At 42.3% G+C, this 19,300-nt stretch overlaps 1 protein-coding gene across 1 annotated transcript in view; it reads right to left on the reverse strand.

Moving 5' to 3' along the window:
* NETO1 (neuropilin and tolloid like 1) overlaps positions 1–19,300 on the reverse strand; it is a 115,112-nt gene that overhangs the window by 11,662 nt on the left and 84,150 nt on the right. Inside the window, exons 7-8 of the mRNA XM_066624442.1 lie at positions 18,050–18,278; positions 3,424–3,537 (exon numbers count right to left, since the gene is read on the reverse strand). Coding sequence (XP_066480539.1) covers positions 3,424–3,537; positions 18,050–18,278 — 343 coding nt within the window. The remainder of the gene's footprint in view (positions 1–3,423; positions 3,538–18,049; positions 18,279–19,300) is intronic.

Consider the following 19,300-nt stretch of genomic DNA (forward strand, 5'->3'; position numbering starts at 1 on the left):
AACCCAAGCCCCGACAGTCTGGGGTAGGCAAAAATACTACCCGCCATCAGCCAATCCTGGCAGGCGGCAAAAAATTCCTGCCCGGCCCCGAACAGTGACCAGTAGAACTCAGGCTGCTCTGGGGCGGATGGGTGGGTGTCAGTACTGAGCCCATGTGCAAAAGGAGGAAGGGTGCTGGGTGCTGGGTGCTGGTGGCTTAAGAGCCCTCTGAGACCACCCAGATCCAGCCCTCCTCTAATCCCTTCGCAGGGGAGAAGACTCTTGTGCTCCAGGTTGGGCCAAACAAAACCTGATCTCTCTGCTTACATTGAGTGATCGACATTTTCAAGCGTGCAGGCAATGCAAAACCCATAAAAAGTTATAATATTGATCTGATGTTTAAAGGCGGGGGGGGGGTCACTCATCCCTCTATCTTAGTAACCAGTATACCAGCACTCACTTTTGAACAGGGAAGACTGACTTGAACCAACTAAGGGTCCAAACCTATCCAATTTTCCAGGGCCGGTGCAGTGGTGTCAGTGGGATGTGAGCTGCATCCTTTGGTGGGGAGGCAGTCACAGAGACCTCTGGGCTGCATTGCAGCTGCACTGGTGCTGGAAAGTTGGATAGGATTGGATCCTCAGGGCCCAATCCTATGCATGTCTACTCAGAAGTGAGTCCCATTATAGTCAATGGGGCTTACTCCTAGGAAAGTGTGGATAGGATTGTAGCCTAAAAATACTGCAAATCAGGCATGAAAATTGATAAAGTTGTAGTCCACAGTTCAACTCTGTTGCCTTCATTCCAGGAGTTTGGGAGAAAGATTTCAGTGGCTTACTGACATTTTAGGTCTTTTTCCCCAAAGGAACTTAGTTCTAGGAGCTCACCATGAAATCTTAGCATCCCACAAAGCTGTCACACCATACTATGAGAAGACTAGCTAAAGAGCAAAAATACTTGGGGGAAACAGGATACAAAATTCGGGCACCTTTTGATAGAGTACCTCCAATATTAATATAGTGCTTTCTCCTTATTAAAGAAGTAAGCTGGTAATGTTTGCCACTTGTCAGGAACAAGGCCTTCACGTACACAGCATTTCATGGCAAGCTGTGAATAGGTTTCAGTTTTTAATTCCGCATGATATCACCAAGAGAGATCCAATTTTGAAAGGAAATGCATTTTTAGCAAAAGGTATTGATGGCCATTGCCTTGGTCGATCATGCTTATCATAATCAGCATATTTGAACATGCCTCTCCATAGACCAGCAGGCTGCTATTGCTGCGGCAGATTAATTTTCAGGTCTTACAACTGATTCACAAAGACCTGGAAACAACATCATCAGCACCACTTTCCAAAAGCCAAGTCATTAACCTGTTCTCAAGGCAGAATTGGCAAGTCTACTTTCTCAGGTAGAGATCATAAGAGAAGTTACTAGGACTGGCAACGATCTAGGGCTGCAATTCCTAGATCTTACCTGGGGCTAAATACCATTGAATATAGTGGAACTTACTTCTGAGTAAACATGTTTAGGGCTCTACTGTAAAAGAACTACTAGGCTCACAAATGAATAACTGTAATCATTCAAGCAATTACAGCACAGGAGTGCTTTCTGCACTTATGACTATAAAAAAAATTAAAAGATTAGGATTCTCCTGAGAAAGTGTTATGCTTTTTAATGACTTTTTGGTGTTTGTTTTTGAACTACAGTTTCATTTCTTCTGCTTTATTAACAACTTGTCAGTTACAGACATGAGTTAAAGCTGACTGTATGCTCCCTGGTTCTGAATGCTTTTCTGATTGCTTTCTAAATTTAATGTGCTTCATAATTTCAAAAGAAAATCTTCAAAGCATGGCTCATATGAGTTGCAGTCCAAACAGTGAATAACTCAAGTCATTTACACTGAAACAGATATAGGTGCTGAATGGTTCAACAGCCAGAGATTTATCACAAACCACCTGTAACCAACATCTGCCATGTAAACTAGGCTTAGATTCTAGTTTGTTGTTTCAATTCCTTACAGTTCCAATCAGCTGGATATAGAAGAATATACTGTACTTAGATTTTATATAATGAAACTACACTACCGTTGTTGTGCCTTGGGCAAAATAGCCACAATTGGAAAACTACTTTTTGATAATAAGTAATATTGTTTGTTTCATTTTCTTCTAAATTAACATCAATGCTGTGAGACACCTTCTAGTTTCTAGCTCATGTTGTCATGTACAAAGGATGGCTTTGCAAATGTATAACCTGCAAACACACTGAAATCGGATAATGTCTCCTTACAGAGGAGGTGCCTGAATCGTGAGAAATTGACAGAATGGAAAGATGCTTGAATAATACACTTTTACACAACCCCTCCTGTCTCTTCTGTGTATGATGCAAAAACAAGTGGAAAGCTCCCCCACTGTTTCACCTGTACTCATTCAAGCATCTGTTTTTTGTCCTATATATCCCTCAATAGGATGAGCCACACAGCCCAATCCTATGCAGTGGAGTCAACCAGAGTGCTTTGTCGGTGGCCATTTGGGAAGTGCTGCCGTAAGAGACAGCAGCATTCCCCCGATTGTCACCCAATCCTGCCATGGCTGTCGGAGCAGATAAAGTGGTAGCAGGGGCAGGGAGCGGGTGAAGTTGGGAAGGGAAGGGATAACTAGGGGAGCTGTGGGAGGGGGTAGATCTGGTGGCAATGGCATGTGCCAGATCCTATCCCCTCCATCAGCAGCCTTCTTGCCCCCTTTCTCTCCTTGGACTTGTGCCAGCTGAGGAGTTGGTGCAGGTCCACAGAGAATTACTACAGAGTGGAAAGCTTAAGGAGGGGTAAGAGGATTTAAACCTCCTTTTGCGCCTGAAGCCTCAGTGACCCCCCCCCTCCACTGGAGACAGTGCACTTCTTTTAGGTATGGATATTCACTCTTACTCGTATCCCATCATAATCTCCCTGTGAGTTTGACTGAGAATGTTTTTTACACTGCATCACCCATTCATCATGTTTTATTAAGACAGTGAGAGGTGGACAAGTACGTTGTGAATCTGTAACTACTCTCAGTTGCAGAGCTAGTTTTTGCTGGGCAATCACAAAAGTCCAAGCTCATGCATCTCATAGCTACAAAATTAGTCCTCAGTGGTCTGCAGTTTGGAAGCAAGGAGCTTGTCATAATTGAGTTATATTGAACTTTATACGTTGAATCATCTATTTTGCTGTTTTAAGATGCAGCTTAGTCTGAGTCTTGAAAATAGGGTAAGATGCACATTTAAATAATTACATAATTAAGCATTCATTGTAAATCACTAAAGTGTCACCTTCTAAACTGTTGCAAACATTGTCAATTAAAAACAATTAAATGGAAATGCATTATAGTTCCAAATGGTTAATACTCATTTGGTTAGAATTGCCACAAGCATAAATTCATATCATTACATCCATATACTGATGCATTACCTTTGCAGTGGTTTTCATCCCATGGATATACACAGTTCTGGAGTCCATTGCAGACCAATGTATTATTAATACACATATTACTATGGCAAAAGAATGTGTTGGCTTCACAAGGGGCTAAAGAAAACCAAGAAAGAATATCCATCAGCAGTAATCAACCATATATCTCCCCTCCCAATATTCAACCCAGAGCAACAAAGCAATAAGAGACAATCCAATGCAAAGTCAAGCAGTGTAACCTGGATTTTCCAGCTTTCATTTTTAAACAAGTCTATAGCCCATGTGGCTGTAAAGATAGGCTTGAAAGGGCACAGACAATTCAGAAGGACAATTCTCAGAAGAAGGCTCAAAAAAATTTCCATTACTCCAAATGTCAGGGTTTCACTGCTTTGTTTACCTTCGCCCCATGACCATCAAAGCAAAAAAGAAAATTAAAAATAATTACATTTATGCAAATTTGAATCATTTATAGTATATAGATTGTTAAATTTCAGGTTTCTGTGGCATACAATTTTGCTTTGTGTGTGTGTGTGTGTGTGAGAGAGAAAGAGAGAGTGAGTGAGTGAGAGCTTTGCTGTCTTATCTATAAGGAAAGGATAAATGACTCAAATAAAATGGGAACGTTATATGGCCAATGAATTGAAAGGTTAACAGCTATAGTGTTGGAAGTAATCAGTTCCATGTCTAGCTTGCAGGTTTCACAACTATGATACTTTGCCATGTCAAAGAGATCAACATACAGAAACAATCATTACAATCCTTCTCTTTCAAAAATCTCTCATTATGCAAAATAATAAATCCACATTTTGCTCTCCATAAGTTTAGTTCTTCAATAAGCAGGGTGAACTCTGTTCCCTAGAGTTCTTACATTCTTAGGGTCCAATCCTATCCAATGTTCCAGTGCTGATGCAGCTACAATACAAACCTGAGATAAGAGAAACATTCCCTTACCATGAGGAGGCTTCTGTGACCGCCTCCCCACCTCAGGATGCAGTACATGCCCCATTGGCACAGCTGCATCGGTACTAAAAAAACCACACATACACACAGGCGCTTACTACCTGACCTGCTCAGTCCTCTTTATGCAACTAATAAAACAGGCTATTGTTAAATAAAAATCATGTAACAGTAAACCAATTAGGATCCGTTCAGACAAGGTTTCAACAGAACAGAGTTTTCAAAGCAGACTAAAAATGTGACCATGCTATAACCATCTCTCAGACCATCTGGCATCCAAATGCTGAACATAAATGGAATAGGGATTACACATATGCAGATACACATGTGATCTATTAAGTGTAGAATTTAATACAACTGATACCATTCAAAGTGGGGAAAAGGTGGTGGTGAACATCACATAAACAGTACTAGGCCTATGGACACTATATGCACAGCTCCTATCATGCTCCATGGATGCTAAGCAGAGCCAGAGGCAAGGTGAGCAGATCTTATTAAAAAATTTTTCTCCAGTACTTGGACATCAAATTGATCTAGAGCAGTGGTTCTCACACATTTAGCACTGGGACCTACTTTTGATAATGAGAATCTGTCAGGACCCACCAGAAGTGATGTCATGGCCAGAACTGACATCATCAAGCAGGAAAATATTTAACAATCCTAGGCTGCAATGCTACACACACTTACCCAGAAGTAAGTCCCATTTACTATCATTGTTAAAAGAAAATACAAAGTAGTTTGTTAAAAGTACAGGTCTGTAACATCTCCCCAAATGCAGTCACATACCATGGTAGCACCAAGTCTCATATATTAAAAACAAAATACTGAAATGAATGGGACCCACCTGAAATTGGCTCGCGACCCACCTAGTGGGTCCCGATCCACAGTTTGAGAAATGCTGATCTAGAGATTGACAAAGTTTGTCCAGTGGGCAGGCTTGCTGCACTTCCATTCTCCACCTGTGCTGAGGTTCTGCACCACTGGGAGCTTTGTGCTAGCTGTCTTTTAGGATTTTTGGTGTCATTGTTTCTTTTTTCTCTGTTTTGCCACAGAATAAAGTCACATTCAAAAACACACATAGGAAACACATTGGTATGATTGTTGAGCCAAGGTGGTGTAATGGTTTGGGAGGTGGGCCTAGACCTGGAAGATCCAGGTTCACATCCCCCCTCAGCCATGAAGCTTCCTGGATGACCTCCGGCCAGTCACTTTCTCTCAGCCTCACAAGGTTATTGTGAGGACAATAGGAGGGGAGCAGCTGTGTACACCGGTATGAAAAATAAAAATAATAAATAATACTACGGCGAAGTCAGTAGAGTAGCTACAGGGGGGCAAACGTAAGCAGTCCCTCCCACTCACTATTGCAGCCATTTCGGGCAGTGCTGGTAATGTGCAGGAGACATTGTTTGGTTTGGTGAGCATCCACACATTGTCATCACTGCCCAGAATGGCTCTGACAGCAAGTGGGAGGGTCTGCTTGTGGTACCTGCTGAACTTACCATTTTGCCCGCCCCAATGCTACTGTGCTATGCTCTTCTACTGGGGAGAGAAACTCTACATACTATGAAACTCTACATACATACTATGTGTGCTACTGGAGAAAGAAACTCCGATTCCCTCCATCCTCTTCCCTGTATGTATATGCGTGTTGTATATGTGTATGAGACTGGGTGGGTGAATATGAAGGGAACATAACATTTTTCAGGAACTCAAACAATACAAGCCTTGCCATTGATTTCAATAAGATATGATGCTTTTAGATGAAAGTTGAGGTCAATGAATGAATGAATAGAAATGATTATGGGAAGCCCTGAAGTGGTATGTTCAGGCACATATACTTCTTTAAAATAACCAGATAAGAGATCACAGTTACAATAAATGTTTGCCCTTCTGATATTGCACGAACAAAGATTTTCACAGTCCCTGAGCAGAAGGCAAAGCATGATTGCCTAAGGCTCACAAACTGGCAGAATCAAGTTACTAATATTACGAAAGCCCCAAGATGAAAGTGTGACTGGAAGCCATATACTACACTTCAGTCTTCACAGGCAAATCCAATGTCCACAATGAGAATTTTACAACCCAACGGAGATTGTTCAGCTACTGAAAGTTCCAGATCTTAAGATTTTTTATTGTTATCAGAGTGATGATACAGTTTGATGTTCATAGGGCCATTCAAACAAACTGTTCCGGTGTCTTTTTAGCATTTTTAATTGAAAACAAATAACTACAGATTTTATGTCAGACCTTTTGAATCCTTTAACCTAAATTTTATTTATATATGTGAATCAATGGACTTAAGGACATAGAATAATGTACTGAACTGTTGCCAGAAGGGTAAAATAAGTCGTTTCTTATTGTTGAAGGAAATGTACAATGTGATACCCAAAGACTTTTTAGAATTGGTTCTATTTTACTTATTTATACCTGAAGTGAATACTGAGGTAGTGTAGCCAAGTGTAGCAGATCACCCCAAGAAAGTGAAAAAGCTAATATTGCTTGCATACATCCCTATAATATACAAGATAACCCAGTTAAAGATCAGTGGGTCTGCTTAAATCTTCAACTTGCAACAGTTTCACCTTTCCTACAACTCTAACCCCTTTTAGTGCAGGTTCCCTTCCTTGGAAGAGAGCAAATTAATGTCTATTCTCCTAGCTCAGACCTGTAGATCACCCTTGATGAGTCCAGCTTATTAACAACAACTCCATCAGATATCAAAGCAGATCTGGATTGCATCACTGCCTCATCTCAAGCCAAGCAGCCTTTGAGATTGACTTTGCAATCCATGGACAATGGGTTCCCAGCCTACGTCCTTGAGCTGAGAAGTGTCCCCTGCACTTCCTTAGGATGGGGATCCAATCCCCATACTTACCCACGCTATACCTGCCATGGGGGCTAGCTTGGGGGGCTAGCTTGGGGGGTTATACCTGGTGGAGCTAGCTTAGAGCTTTGCTTTCTTCTCCTGCACTAACTCTTATGAAGGCCTGTCCTCTTGCTGGACTCACAATGAGTGGGAAGCCAAGGTGGCAGCGATAACAGCCAACCTGACTCTGCCCATGTTGCTCTAACAATGCTAATGCTTAACTTGCCTTGTGCCAAGGAGATGGAGCAAACACCCCACCATTTGATTTCAGAGGGGTTGGGCCACATTTCCAAACAACTGCATCAAACTCAATTCCAGAACAAACCGAATGGCAGATGGAAGCCCAGGCTGCAATCTTATTCACACTTACATGGGAGTAAGCTCCATTGACTATAATGGGACTCACTTGAGTAGACTGCATAGGCTTGGGCTCATAATGTGGAAAAGTGATGCAAAGTAATACAAAAAAATTTCCTAATCACATCTATGATATTGGGGCTAAATCACCTAGGAAAGAGATTGTTGGGATCATAATAGAAAAGCTACTAAAAACAATGGATCTGTGTGTTGCCTCAGCTGAAAGTGCAATTCAACTGAAAATATTCTGCAAGTATAATTCCATTACAGTCATTTACTACAGCCAGATATCAAATACATGTGCAGGTGTAATCACATCAAAAAAGATGACATTATAGTGCTGAAAAGGAGCTACTTAATGAAGAAAGATGAAGATAGGGAGAAAAAAGGCAAATAAGAGGGATGGAGACACAATAGAGGCTTATGTTCAAACTTAGGTACACTATAACTCTGATTACGAGATGCTAGGTACAAACCATAGAGGAGGATTATATTCATCAGGAGCATTTTCCTGCACACTACTAAAGCTGGAGTGCTAGATTATAGGGACCTGTGCCATGATCCCAAAAAGTATTTTTTATTATATTCTGTTGCAAACACTGAACACAAGGTGGCAAACTAACTCTAGAGAATCTGAAAATGTAATTTAACCCTAAGGTTATGAATTAATCTGGTCACCCTGCTGAAAGAAAAATAGCAGCCTTTTCCCCACAGCTGTTTCTTTTTAAATCTTTCCCTATGGGCAATGATTGAGATTAAAATAAGTACAAAAGAACCTCTCCTGTATATTGGTGTATATAAGAAGAAAGGGATAAAAGAAGTAAAAAGGATGTATTTTTAGTGTGCTTAGAATTCCAGGTCTTTCACTGTACATGTTCAGAAGAACAGGTAGGCAGGCAAGATGTTAATGCATTCTTATAAATACCAAGTTTCAAAGCAGTTTCCAGGACTCACTGTCTCAAAATACTGCAAGAAGTATTGCAAAACTCAATATTCTTGAGTATGATTCTCTTTTCATTACAGTCACTATGAAAACGAATTTGTAACCTGTAACTAATAATTATGATACATTACAAGTGAAGACATGTTTATTAATATATGATAGTGCAGTGGTTCTCAAACTGTGGATCGGAATCCACTATCATTGGGTCACCAACCAATTTCAGGTGGGTCACCATTCATTTCAGTATTTTATTTTTAATATATTAGACTTGATGCTACCATGGTATGTGACTGCATTTGGGGAAATGTTACAGATCTGTACTGTAAACAGGCTACTCTGTATATGCTTTTGACTACGATAGTCAATGGGGCTTACTCCTAGGTATGTGTTGGTAGGATTGCAGCCGAGGATTGTTAAAAATTTCCCTGCTTGATGATGTCACTTCTGACCATGACATCACTTCCGGTGGGTCCTGACAGATTCTCATTCTAAAAAGTGGGTCCTGAGGCTAAAAGTGTGAGAACTACTGTGATAGTGCATTGTTAATGCTCTTCTAAATAGTCTTCAACCAAAGGTTATCTAACCCGATTCCCTGTACTGATTCCTAACCTCTTTACTCTTTTGGCTGCACTTACATGTGATCAATGAATGGACACAGAGTGGGGCAGAAACAGTAGGCTTTGCTCTGCCATAGGCATTTTCACCAGACAAGCTGCAATGCACCTAGACGTGTCGAGTGCATCCCATATTTTGCCATCTTCCCATTGAATGGCTCAGCTGCCATTCAAACCAACAGGTTATAGGTTAAATTCCACTGAGTTCAATGAACTTGTTTCCAACTACTTATCTGAGTGGTGGGGAATGCACCTTCAGAACAATGTGAAAAAATAACATTAAGTTAACATTGGAAGCAAAGGAAGTGTCACAGATCAGCTTGTTCTAAATCTTAAGGACTGTTGTGTTAAAATTAAAATTTTCAAGGAAGAAGACTATAACTTCTCTGGCAATAACCACTTATATTTAAGTATTTTTTCATACCCTACACAAGACTGCTTTACTGCAAGTAAATCACTGCCTCTTCTCTTCCCTGGGAGAATAACAGTTATGTTTCCATTCTTCTTTATATATCAAACTGGCCATAGCACACAGATAATGTTCCTAGGTCTCTCCCTCACCAGGAGACCAAGTTTTATTCTACCTCTTATCTCTTATTAAGCACCACAGCAATAGACTGGACAAATAGGGAAGCAGATTGTGTCTGCCACATCATATCCTAGGGAGCTATGATCTGGATTCCCTGTCCACTGCAGAGATTCAGTTCAAAAGAATGTAGATGACTGACTAGAGATGGGGTAGGAAAAAAAATAATTTGCAGCTACTGGAAGAAGAAAGGTGTATCCAAGCATACTGGTTTGTCAGAGTTCTTTTTGAAAAGGCTTGGCTGTCATAGCACCACACTTTCAACTTCTCTTCTGTTCCATAAATCAACACACAGCGCAATCCTATCTTGCGCTGGAACAGGCAGGCCAGGAGGCCTGTGTTGTATCCAGCACAAGACAGGGGCCCAAAGTGGCTCAGCCAGAGGTAAGGGGAAACTGTTCCTCTTACTCCCAGGTAAGCCACTACAGCCCCAATGGGTCTCCTCAGACTTGCACCACCTCAGGAGATGGCATAAGTCCGAGGAGTGTGGAGCAGCTTGCAACCACTCCACACTGCTCAGGAACAGGGCCTAGGATCCTGCATATCTACTGGATCCCGGCCCCACCTCCAACTCCCCGCCTGGGACCACTCTCCCCCTGCCCCGGAACTCTCCCTCCCACCTCCTCCCCGCCCACCCCAGACCCTTGCGTCTGCTGAGCTCGGCCAATGCAACCAACCCTAGTAGAGTCAGCGCAGAGGCTGGATTCAGCCTGTGCAGGCCCAGCCGACTCTAGAGGAGGCACAAACGTGCTTTACGGTTTAGGATTGCGCCCACAGAATACTTTTTCTATTCCTCATATTCATCTATATCACATGATTTAATAATAATGTCGTTTTCCTCTCTCTTCCTATAATTTGATGACCGTATCTAGAAAAAACAACACAGCCCAAAACATTGTGAATTACAAGAGTGGCTCTTTTTAAAAATCACGCTTTCAGTGGTACTTATGTTGTTGTTTTTGTTGTTGTAGTATGATGATGATGATTCTATTGGCCACTTATATTGGCAGAACTTCCAGTCCATTACCTTAAGTGCTGTAGCAGTGTTGTAAAAGGTGTGCTACTACTGGCACAAAGAGCCAGAGGCCCTGATACTGTGGCAACAGCTCCCAGAAGCCATGCTGGAGCTGGTATGGTGATTGAGGGGGTGTTTTGAGGGTGGGAGGGGAGAAGTGGGGTGGGAGGGGAGAAGTGGGGTGGGAAGCAGGGCAGCTAGGAGGAGTTTCAAGGTCAGGATGGGGTGGATCCTGGCAGCAGCAGTTAACACCTGCTTCTTCTTCTGCCAGCAAAACAGCTGGCAACGGTCCAAGGAGACCAACTGATGGCCAGTCAACCTATAAATGGGTAAGTAAAAAGTATTGCTTCCTTTCTCAGGCCGTCTGGTTCCCCTCCCCCACAACTGAAAGGGACATGGGCTCCATCAGTGTGGCTGCATGGTGGAAGATGGTGTGGGATAGGATTGGTCTCTAATTTATCTAAGTCATTTTGAATTTTAATCTTGTTTCTTATGCAGCAGAAATCCTTTCACAGAGATGGGCTATATTATACAACAGAAGTTGATACAATGAATTTCCAGTTTAAGAGAAGAATTTTTCCTACCTACGCCAAAACCTATTCAATGCAATACAATACAACTCAATACAGCATGCAATTAACTGAAAAGAAACACATTTTCTTCTATATGGACATCTAATCCAAATCAATCTTTTATCTACACAAAGTCACTCTGACTCTGAAGAGAATTTCTTTGGGCTAGTTCAAAAACTGATTATTCTGTTTTTAACATAAACAGGTTTTTTTTTCCCCCCCAGTGTATCTTTCAATGTAATTCTGAAATAACTCAATAATGCCAACATCTTTCAACATCAAACTACATAACAGTCTTGAAACACTTGCACAATTCCTAACAATTCACTGAAAACAAATGCAAACATGGAACTTTGTTAAAACTGCTACCTGAGGATATTCGGAGTATTCTAAGGATCACTTGGTTTGCCTCAGAACTAGAACATCAGTGCTAACTGATCGCAAGCCCTTTCAAGAGGTAAAAACAATAATTCTGCCTTACAGTAGAAAATACACTGAAGGATGTATTTACTCTTTATGCAATCTTTGAGGAAATTATCCTTGGTGTATCTTTAATAATAACAGTCCAGTCCTATCCTGCACTAGAACAGGCAGGTCTGCACTATATTCAGCACAGGGTAGGAAGAGAGTGCTGTGCTACGTGGAGTAAGGGAATATATTTCCCTTTACCCTATATAGCACAGCAGCCACTCCATGGGGCTACTCAGATCAGTGCCAGCAAAATAGCTGGTGCAGATCTGAGCATCCCAATGTAACACTGGGCTGGCCAGGAGGGGGGTTAGGATATGGTCTAGGTCATAGGTTGGTCCCACCTCCTTCCTGGGCCCAGTCCACCCTCCTTCAAAACACCCCGTTCCACTTTCCTGCGACCCTCTCCAATCCCTCACACCAGCTACCCTCTGCTTTCGTAAACGTACCTCTCCTTGGTGCCGTGGAAGCTGGATTTGGCTTCCATGATCTGTGTGCTGGCTCTGCTGATGCCGAAGGAGGTAAGACCTTGCTTTACAGCATGTTCATGGCAGTACTGGCCCTAGTGCTCCTCAGGATTGTACTCTAATTCTTCCACTATTAATAGTGCTATGAAAAGTGAAGCTGTACATGGTTTTAGTTCCAATAAATCTTTCTTAGTAAAAGTAAGATAGTGAGAACTCAAACAGAGTCACATCAAACTTTTAAGAAATTAGGTAGGTGCTAACACCACGCTGAAGAACTTACATTTCAGATAAAGGGTGAGCTTAAGGCAATTCTGTAAATAGCAAGAGGGTCAAATACTGTTTGAATGGTAGGTATCAAGAGACACAAAACTGTGAACCCACTGCCAAAGGTGCTAGAATGGGCATCTGTTCTGCTGAGCTAATAAAGGGTTTCCTCTGATCCCCATACCCCGAATCTAAGAATTTTCTTTTAGGTTAATGTGTAGGTGTTTCTGCTCAGAAGTTAAACTCTTTGGAAGAGCTGTAAGGGTAGCATATCTGTCATTAATCAGGCTGGAGATCACTGCTGGAACAGAGAAAAGAAGAAGTAGGTGGGGGTGGAAATGTCTAAATATTTATGGGAACATCTTTTCCCCCAAGTATTATATAAAAAGAGGCAAGCAAAAGACCCAACCGTCCTCATTTTTTCTTCGACATATTAAGTGGTTTCAATTTAGGGAAAGAGCTCATATGACATCTATTTTCCCATGCAGAACTTGAAGTGCATGATAAAAAGAGAGATTAAGGGCACAATCCTGATCTGGGGTTGGGCCCGTGCAAGTCCCTTGTGCTGGCCCAGAAGAGCCACAAATTTGCCATAAAGCATGTCTATGCCTCCTTGGGAGTTGGCTGGGCTGGTGCATGAACGCATACCGGCCCAGGAGGCTGTATCCAGCCTCTGCGCCAACTCAGAGAGGAAGACTTGCATTGGTCAAGCTCGGCTGATGCAAGGCTCTGGGATGGGTGGGGAGGAGGTAGGAGACAGGCATTCCGGGGCAGATGGAGGGCAGACAGAGGGCTGTCCGGCAGGGAGAGGGAGGCATAGCTGGGACCCAGGAGGTGGCGCAAGTCCCAATCCTATCTAGTGCTGGCATTGTATCCAGGTGGGAAGTCTCCTTGGGGTAAGGAAACAGAGTTCCCTTATCCAGTGTAGCACCACAGCCCGCTCTATGGGGCTATTCAGATCTGTACCAGCTATGTAGTTGGTGCAGAACTGGGTAGCCACATATAGGTTTTTCAAGTCCAGGATGGGGTTAGGATACAATGGAGGCCTGCTCTGCCATTTCCTGCAACCACCTGGGCCTGAACCCCTCTCCCTCCCTCAAAACACCTCCTCCCTGCATCCAGAACACCCTGCCCCTGTCTCTGTACTGCCTAATGCAACACTTACCTGCCACGGCAGCCTTCAGGTGAGATGCGGCACCTGCAGGATGGCACAGGCCTTCACACTGGCCCCACATACTTTCTGGGTGTCGAAAAATGCTTTATGGCTGTTTTACAACACCCTGCACTGGCACCAGTGGCATAGCTAGAAGCGGTGCAAAGCACTAAGTTTTACAGAGAGCATCACCACAGAGTGCAAGCGGGCCCTTCCCCTCCTCCCCCTTTGGAGCTATTTCCAGCAGTGTGAGCAAAATGGAGGTGTACGCCTACAAAACTTAGTGCTTTGCACCCCCTCTAGGCATGCCTCTGGCTAGCACTGCAGCTGCAGTACAGTGCTGACCAACAATAAGATTGGGCTCTCATGAATTGTCTACTGGCATTTGTAAGTTAGGTTAGAAAGTGTCCTTGATTACAGTAGCAGTTAATGCAACTCATTGCACTTGTCAAAACTGGACTGAGTGGAGGACCTCTGCTTAACCACAGCTCCTCCATCCTGACCTACTTACAGACTCACACTACTCTTCAACATTTATTTGTATACTAAATACTAAATTAAGGCAATTATTTCCCTCTATAAACTCCACTTCCAAATGTGAACAATAGTTCAATACACATGTACACATTCACATGTAAATTAACACATATGGTGATTCGTAGCCCAATCTTATGCATGTCTACTCAGAAGCAAGTCCCATTAGAGTCAATGGGGCTTACTTCCAGGAAAGTGTGGATAGGATTGGGCTGTCAGACAGGCAAATGAAGAAATATCTGGGGCTTATATAACTAAATATGCAATCCTATGCACACTTCCCTGGGAATAAGTCCTACTGAACGTAATGCATTTACTTTTGAACAAACATGCATAGGATTGCACTGTGTGACAACTGTCTACTGGTCATCCTGCATCTACATTCTGTCAGACCACATTTCCTTCTGTGTCTATTACATGGTGCAAGATAGCTATGAAACTGCAATGATTAATGAAGACAATTTATAGCACAGTAAAATAACATCTGTCTCTGCTGTTGAATGTCCATTTTATTTTCCTCTTCATTCTGTATAGACTACATTAGTCTCTCTCTTTTCTCTCTTTCTCTCTCTCTCTCACAAACAAACATACACCTCAGAGTGCTGACAGGTCTCCTAGGTGTGCCCTTACTAGGGAGGTTGATATCTGGGCAGATGGACTCATTATCATCACATTCTATAATATTTAGCTCTATTCGTCTTGAGGACTGCATCTCACAGGCCAAACATTTGTTTTACTTGCTATTGTGCATTCTTAACTATAAATATTCATTCTACAGTCCCCTGTCCAACAGACATGGTAGAGAGAAAAAAGCATCAAATGGTGTCATTAAATCCTTCAGACCAGATCAGCCAAAACACACATACAGCTCCTTCAGCAGTCCTGAACATGAAATGGAATGTGATAGGATTGTCATAACACACAATTGAGCAGTTAACAATATGCTTTCAAAATGTCATTGACAGGTAAACTTCTGTTAAAGTGCCAGTATGCCCCGGGAAGAGCTATCGGCTGCCCAATTGTCAAACCAATACTTAAAACCTGATGACAATTACTGCGTATTAGCCACTGCATAATGGCAGTTGTAAAAACAAGTGCTTGGAGGAATATCTGTGGTCACAAAAAAAGGGGGAGGGGAAGCTGTCCATGTTTTTGTTGAATTTGAAAGCCCTGCAAATGTATCTCCACTCACATTCCAAACACAAGTTGGTGACCATATGTCTAGCCTTCAGCTCTTTCTAAGCAGTGAATCCCTAATGCCCTAATGGTTGTTTCTAAGGAAACAGAGTCTGATGCCTTTGATTTCAATGAATCAGGCTCTGAATATTCAAGACTGCTGCATCCACAGACAAACCAGAAGTAATGGCATCAGAGCAATACAGGGTATTATCTCTGAAGCCAGCTTGATTTATGAACAAGAAAGGCATAAATTACCTTTGAAGCTGTATCATCTAAGAACAGAAAGAAACAAGGTTTCTGGTCAGTTGGATGCATCAGAATGTTTTTAACATCAGGCCCAAAATAAGGACAAGGGCTGATCTAAACAGATCTTCTCAGTGACATGTTCTGAGTTATATTCAGATTACCAGAGAATATTACATGTCAAACAATAAGTATATAGTCATAGGCAACCTTCAACTCAGTCAGATGACTGGCAGATTCAGTGGCTGATATTCCTGTTTTGCTCCTGTCACCTTCAGCAAAGGTGCTGCTTACTTATTTTAGATAAGACTCACTATCCTATCCTTCCTCTGCCCCACTGGTGCAGCCGGGCCAAAAAGGAGAGCATTGTATCCAGCGGGTTGGGGGGTGGCAGATCAGGAGACTTCAAAGGTGAAAGGGTTAAATCCCTTTACCCCTCCACAAGGCTCCTCCTCCACCCGGAGTCTTCCAGTACCTGCACCAGTTCTGAAGCTGGTGCAAGTCTGAGGAAAAGAAAGATGCAGGGAGGCTGCATACAGGGAGGATAGGATCTGGCACATACTATCATCACTGGAGCCACCCCCTTCTGCAGTCTCCTTGCGGACAGGTCCAGCAGTGAACAGGGAGCACTGTTGCCTTTCGCAATCCAGTTTAGGATTGGGTGGTTAGTGTACTATAATTCAAGATACTCCGTTTGAGAGATATCACTTCAAAAATTTTAATGCAGCTTAGCAGTTGGAAGTAACAGAAATATGCACAACATTCTTTTCAAAAGAGGCAAAAGAATATTATACAAAAACACAGCTTTATTCACAACTGGTTTCAATCCTTTTCTGCTAAATGATTCAGGCTTAGGCTTTGTGGCTGATACGTATTCATTCCAAGGAATGAAAACAACATTTTAATGCTTAAAAAAAATGATCTATTTTCCTACGTAAAGCACTTTGTGAATTACTCTTTGCTGAAAAGCAGTATATAAACAACATATACTTTTTTAAGAATATACAAATATTCTTAATAATAAAAAAATAACTACCATTTTCAGCTTCAGCAGAATCCTTGACGTCTAAGAATGTCAGCACTGATATTATCACTGTAGTTCCGCAACATCTGCAAGTTTTATCAATTTCATAAATATCCAACAAGAAAGTTTTGCACACACACTTTAAAAGCCCACTTTATAAAATGGGAAAATAAAGTAAGATACTTTAAATTTTGTTCAAGATTCTACAAGTGAGCAATCAGTATTCAGAATTACAGTAAGTTCTTGTTATTCGCTAGGGTTAGGTTCCTGGAAAAACCTAGTGGATACTGAATTAGCAGATACTGCAGCATTGAGCCTATGGGATAAATGGGGTTAGGGTCTTAACCATACACTCTATGAACTTTATGAACCTGGACCTTAACTTGAAGTCTATGGGGCTGAGTGATAGTGAGGGCTCATCAACATCTTCAACATCTGATGCTTCCTCATCTGAGCTGGATATTCCTCAATGTGTTGAAGTTTGTGTGATAGCTGTTTCTCCATGCTGACTATCCATGGACTGGTTGAAGGTTGCTGGCCTAACAACAAGGCTTCAGAGAACAGCAATGGAGAGGGGATTGCTTCACCCATCCTCCTCCTTCAACCAGCTCTTCCCATGTCTTGCCCCAGCCTCAGAGCAAGACAGCCATCCAGAGATCTCTCATCATCAGCCTCTCATCATCTCCAGGGTTGTGAACATCCAGCTGGAGTCTGAGATGGTGCCCAAGATGGTGGAGCAAGTCTGGAAATGGACACAATGATGATTCGGATGATTCTCCACAGGCCAATACCAATGCCCATTTGATGCGGCACTGGCAGAGTATTCGCGGATTCACTCTGATTCCACTCCAGTCAAGTGTTACTTCACTGTAACATACATCATTACACCATTGCCTTGATCCAGTCCCCTGGATCAAGGGTGCAGCATGTGCCTGTGTGGATTCACATGGGCATACAAGAGGACTGCTTCCTCTCCCCTTTAGTTTATGCATACAGATACTGCCCCAGACTGGTAGAGAGAATGGCACAGTTGTGTAGTCCTTGCATATCTCCATCCAGCCTGCCCTCACTTCTCAGTCATGGAACATATGTGCCAAATTCAGGTACCCAGATGGAATCCAGGCAACCCTAAGGGATATGGCAGGTATGCACAAGTCTCTCATTCCCAGTGCTCATCATGCACATGTGTGCTGAGGAGATAAGACGCCCCCATATGTAGACAACTCTAACTCTGGAGAACTGGACTGAGGTCAGGGTTAAAAACAAAACAAACAAACAAAGAAACATCTATTTGGTTATTTCTTGCTTCAGTGCTTACTCTGCATGAAGGAAACAGCATTAATGTTTTATGAAATCTGAACCAAGTGCTATCCCGACAGAATCTTACGTTCTTGGAAAGACGTGAAGAGCATCTGGAACCGGCTGCTTCGACTGCCTTCATCTGCCCACATGCGGATTACTCCAAGACCTGTGCGCAGCATCACATCATTAGCAACAGTGCTGCAAAACTTAGCTTTTAAATCCTCCACTGAGCTACTTCCATCATAGACAGCCACAAAATTCCTTTTGCATTCATTAGAATTCTGCATTTCATAGTCCAAGAATCGTAAATATATCTACAAAACAAAAACACAGCGAATATGACAGTATAAACCAGCATGGGAACAAGAGGCATTCAACAGCATTCTTTCCTTCTAGAAAATAATCCATGTCACTACTGAGCAACAGAGCGCTAGCTGATTTTATAATAGAGCACTAGCCAAGTGTAATGCTCCTGTATAAGTAGCAAACAGCAATACAACTAGATCCATAATTGAGCTGAATATATCCAAGTCATTACCACCAGATGAGGATTCCCCAAATCAGCGACAGGATTCTTTTTCAAACTACATACATACTTTTTCCTCAAAGAGTTCAAACAAGCATGTTCATCACTCCATCACCAAATGATCCCTTGCACGTATGAATTGATCACTGCAGAGAGTGTGCAATATTTCCCAGACTGGACCAGGCAGCTAAAAAGTTGTTTCTTGTACATTCAGAATCAGCTGTGTTATCTCCACGCTTAGGTTGCAATCCTATACACATTTTCCTGGGAGTAAGCATCATTGAACATAATGGAACTTACTTCTGAGGAGACACGCATAAGCTTGTGCTGTCAACAAAATAAGAAAGCAGACATTTGCTCTTCCTTTTCTTTTGCCAAAATGGGTCATCCTCATAAATAGTATAAGGTCTGTTGCAGCCATTTGTAAATGAAAGATACATTTATTTTTCATCTTACCCCAAACTGTTTGGATGCAGGACAAAACTAAACTCTTTCCTTTAATATCTCTGTAACTTACAGCCCAATCCTATGCATGTCTACTCAGAAGTAAGTCCCATTAGAGTTAATGGGGCTTACTCCCAGGAAAGTGTGGATAGGATTGGGCTGTTAGGCTTCAATCCTATACACACTTCCCTGGGAGTAAAGGCCTAATCCCAAACTCTATTAGGGCCGGCGATGAGCTCCAGCACCAGTTGCAAAATGTCCATGGCACCTGGAGCGAAGAGGCCACTGGCACTGGGTCGGTACCAGTCAGTGCTTAGCTTAGCACCGTGTGGAGGGTCAAGCAGTGCTCCTGCAGCACCAGTTGGT

This window comes from Tiliqua scincoides, chromosome 4 (assembly GCF_035046505.1).
Source record: "Tiliqua scincoides isolate rTilSci1 chromosome 4, rTilSci1.hap2, whole genome shotgun sequence".
Lineage (NCBI taxonomy): Eukaryota > Metazoa > Chordata > Lepidosauria > Squamata > Scincidae > Tiliqua > Tiliqua scincoides.